The sequence below is a fragment of the Plasmodium fragile genome (genome assembly GCF_000956335.1).
Source record: "Plasmodium fragile strain nilgiri unplaced genomic scaffold supercont1.14, whole genome shotgun sequence".
Taxonomy (NCBI): domain Eukaryota; phylum Apicomplexa; class Aconoidasida; order Haemosporida; family Plasmodiidae; genus Plasmodium; species Plasmodium fragile.
In genome coordinates this window covers 40513-44896 of record NW_012192594.1, presented here as the reverse complement: position 1 = coordinate 44896, position 4384 = coordinate 40513, and the positions used below count along the sequence as shown (strand labels likewise).

Sequence of the window (4384 nt, the reverse complement as noted above, 5' to 3'; positions counted from 1 at the left end):
TTGTTCCCTTCCTTATGTTTTTTTTTTTTTTTTTTTTTTCTGTACCCCCTGTCCCATGCAGGCCTCTCGAGCCTTGTCCTGTCCATTTTCCCCAAGCTGATCATAAAAAACCCACAAGTGTTAAGGCCGTTGCTAAACGTAAGTTGGGGTTACCTGTTCGGGTCGACGTTCTGGTTGTCCCTCTTCTCTGAAATTGGTCTGGTTAGGAGCCTGAAGAACATGAAGAGAATCCCCGTGCCAGAAACTGCAGATGAAGCAAAAAAACAGTTAGAAGAAATAAAAAAGTCAGAAGCAGATTTTACTAGAAGAAGAGAAGACTTCCAATACTTTTTTGGTTTCTCTACTCTCTTCTCTGGCATACTGCTCTTGTCCACCGTGCGATTGGCAAACCACAACATGCAACTGAGGATCAGCTCTACCATTGTTGCCTTGTCCTGCTTGTTAAATAATTTGTACCTACAGAATAAGGTGCACAGCTTAAAGATACAAAAGGAAAGCTTATATCATGATTTCATTAAGAACCCTAAGAGCGAAAGTATCCTTGCTGAGATTAGGAAGAACAAGAAAGACTTCCACATATACCATGGATTATCTCTCCTCTCCCTGTACGTTTCCTTCGTCGGCCTGACTCCATACATTTTCACTTAAGGCGCATTCCCGCTTCGCTTGCGCAGCTGTTCTGAGGGAGTGTGTCCACACCGTTTTAATACGCTTGTGCGTGTGCGCGTCCTTTCTCCCATATGTGTGTGGAAACCTGTAACCTGCGTGTAAGAGTAGCGTTTAAGCGTAGCGTTTCACTGTTGCGTGTGATAGTAGCTATTGGAGAAAAGGACAAGCGGATACGGAACTTTTTTTAACGCCGACCATCGGGACGCCCGCACACCCAGTTGACACTTGCGCAGCACAGGGGCGCGGGCTCCGATGTCTCGCATTCACGTCGCTTCTTCACCTATTCACATATTCGCATCGTGACATCCCTTTCACTCTCATCATTTTTTTTTTTTTTGCATGTGCAACGAAAACACACATCTTCTCCTTCCCATGCGCATTACAACACACATGGAGAGAAGGCTAACCCGTTTGGACCCAGAAAAAAAACTTTTTAAACGAATTGAAACTTGTCCTCATTTTGCATAAATTTTATTTATATATGTTTATCAACCTTTTTTAAAAAGAAAAGGGAAGGTTAAATGTACGCCATGTGTCTATAACCATTTTGGTTGACCGCGAAAGTTGGCTCCCCCCTTTTTTTTTTTTTTACCGGGAGGAGAATTTTGCTTCAAAAAAAAAATACAATGTCCAATAAAAATAGCTAAGCTGTTGTTCCACATCGAAGTGTTTGTTTTTTCTCCTCAGACAATATCCACATTGATGTATTTACAGGGGGTCTTTTATTTTTTTTTTTATTTTATTATTTTATTATTTTTCTGTTTATCTCATTTGTACGTAAGTCTCAAAATGTCCAGTGGGGTGACAATCCTCCAGAACAATTTTCCTTCCCGTAAACGTACATGCCACGTAACAGCATATAAACGCGTACATTTGGGTTAGTCCGATTAGGGGCCGCTTTTTTTTAAGTTAAAATAAAATCGTCCACAGGTGGGGCACATACACGTATGAGCAATAAGGATACGCTATGAGGGAAAAATACAAGTCACCAAAAAAAAAAAGGACAAAATAAAACGGTATGCTTGAAGCATGTTGAAAAAAAAAAAAGAATTTGTGTCCTACATGGCCCGTTTTGGAGGTCCTTTTGTTAAGCGGCGCACTCCCATTTAAGGCACCTAACGGATGGCTGCTATAAATTGTTGTAAAAAAAATTGCCCATTAAAAAAAAAAAAAAAAAAAAAAAAAAAAAATGAGTTCTTTGAAGCCGCATTTATTCCACTGTTTGCTAAAAATATAAGAATATTTTATTCTTTAACATTTGCCCTCTACATAGGTTGTGAGAAACCCATTTGAGGGTCCCCGTTTTTTTTTTTTTTTTTTTTTGCTGCATCGTTACATTGGTAAGGTTTTTTTTTTGCTGGCCCAGTTACTCCCATTTTGTGGCTTCCATTTTTTATGGCAACAAGGGAGACTACATCTCGCCGATAAATGCGAAAAACTGGACTCGCGTGGAGTCGCCAGAGAGGATTTGTCAAACTTCACTTGGGGGTCAAGACACTGGTGAGGGGTCCTCCTTCTTGCCCCCCCCGACCTGTTCCCCATTAAGTCCAACTGGTACACAAGCAGCTGAGCCCCATACATAGCCGCTCACTGCGCTGCATACGTATTTACCACCTGTGTCAACCCTACCAACCTTCGAAGGGCAAAATGATAGAAATAATACTGAACGACCGATTGGGGAAGAAAATACGCGTAAAGTGCAATCCGGATGACACCATCGGGGATTTGAAAAAGCTCGTGGCTGCACAAACAGGTAAGTAAGATCTTCTTCATCCACGTGCGAAGTGGTTAGCGGTTGCCGTGGCACACCCCCACGTGCGTAATTGTTTTGTGGCAGAGTGTCCCGCCAACGTAATCACTGTTGTTTACACCACCTGCAGGAACCAGGGCGGACAAAATACGAATTCAAAAATGGTACACCATTTACAAGGACCACATCACTTTGCAAGACTACGAAATTAAAGACGGGATGAGTCTCGAGCTATATTATAACTGACTCAGGTTGAGTTGACCACACTGGAGAGGCCACAAGCACACATGGTAAGTCACCGACGGAGACCAAGACAGAGTGAACCGCCATTGTTGGCATGCACAAAAGCTGGCGGCACATTTGTCCCCTGCCCCTGTGTGCCATCGAAGTGGAACGAAAAATGATGAAACAGCTTTCGCGTCCTTAGTAACCAAAAGGGGAAGCACAAAAATTAGCACCTCAACAAAGCATCCTTTTAAGAAAACGGAGTTTGATCAAAGTGCAGGAATTTCCCCCACACACACGCTCACGAAATGTTACATCCCTGTGATGAGAACACTTCCGCCTGACAGAGTCCCCATCGGAAAAAACAGCCGATGTGGAAAATGGGATATTCAGTCGAAACCAATTTGATTATGCAATTACCTTTTTTCACCTCTCATTTCATTTTATTATTGTTCTTTTTTTCCGATTAAGGTGTGTTTTTTTTTTTTTTTGTGTTCATTCCTTCCCCACACCCTATGATGAAACACTGTTGTGTATGTCAATACAAAAACTGGGATACACGCACCCAGAGTAGACTGTTTATTTAAAAAAAATATATTCCATCACTTCATTTATGTGATCCCTTTGGGGGGTATTATCGGGACACTTTTGTCAGATACATATAATAACGCCCATTTTGGTAAAAGAGAAAAGTGGGAAATTTTTCCCGATGGCCTCTTTATGGCACATGTTGCTTGTGTGGGTATAGTACTTTTCTCCGCAAAATTTGCAATTTTTTTTTTTTTCCCTTTTTAACAACCGCGGGACAGGAGAAACTAATGGTTGCTTTATCACCTTCGTGAAAAGGAAGGCGTGTAATCCCATTCTGTGGGCAATTCGAAAAGGGATAAGGGGTACCTGCACAGTTTACCATTTCGCCTATCTTTTTTTCCTGTACCTCTTTAACAACAACACGTCGCTTGGCGAACATAGAAAAAAAAAAAAAAAAAAGGGGGGGTCGCGCCCCTTCCTTCACCCATACACCTATCCTTACCTGTACGTTGTTCTGATTATTTTTTTTTCCACGTGTTGCTTTAGTTGCCCCGGGGGCAGAGTTGCACCATTTCTACGCGACGTGTATCGTTGCTGTACTGGATTTATAATATATAGGGACTAATTATTTGCGAAAATTTCTTGTTCTGATATTTTTCTGTGGCCACAGCGACGTGGGGACAAATTGCCGCCGCCGAAACACATATGTGGAAGGGGACGGCGTACCGCAACAAGCGCGTGTACCCGCACGGTATAATAACACGCACAGCACCAACGGAACGTCGTACATAGTGTACATATAAATATGTGACGTCATTGCATCTACTCATAAAAAAAAAAAAAAAAAAAAAAAAAAAAACATACCAGAAAGGTTATGTATAGATGGGTACATAAACAACTGGATGTATATATATATTTTTTGTTTTATTTTTTTTTTTTTTTGTGTTTGTTTGCCTTTCTGTGCATAACTGTGCCAACCCAAATTTGTACCGTACGTTGCGGAGCCTTCTCAGGGGTACGACCGAGTTACCATAATCCTTTTCGCTCTCCTAAAGAGAAGAAACGTGCCCCTGCGAAGAAGTGCGGAGTACACGGATGCGCCCTTTCGCCTGTAAAAAGGGGGCCACACCCCATGGTACAGCTTACCAATTTGAAGGGTAATTAGTACACGGAGCGTTTTGAAGGGGAATAAACCACCTTGCGTTGCCG

The 4384-nt window shown here is 41.9% G+C and overlaps 2 protein-coding genes across 2 annotated transcripts in view; both read left to right on the top strand.

Annotated features, from left to right (window-relative positions):
- AK88_01572 (uncharacterized protein) overlaps positions 1-648 on the top strand; it is a gene marked incomplete at both ends in the record, with an annotated part of 7066 nt that extends 6418 nt beyond the window's left edge. The window contains one exon of the mRNA XM_012479207.1: positions 62-648. Within this exon, the coding sequence (XP_012334630.1) occupies positions 62-648 (587 nt within the window). The remainder of the gene's footprint in view (positions 1-61) is intronic.
- A 1668-nt stretch (positions 649-2316) lies between these two features.
- Positions 2317-2665, top strand: AK88_01571 (ubiquitin-like protein 5; the record flags this gene model as incomplete). Its single annotated transcript, XM_012479206.1, has 2 exons — positions 2317-2422; positions 2550-2665. The coding sequence occupies 2 exons, from the start codon at positions 2317-2319 to the stop codon at positions 2663-2665; spliced, it is 222 nt and encodes a 73-aa protein (XP_012334629.1).
- Positions 2666-4384: the final 1719 nt, after the last annotated feature.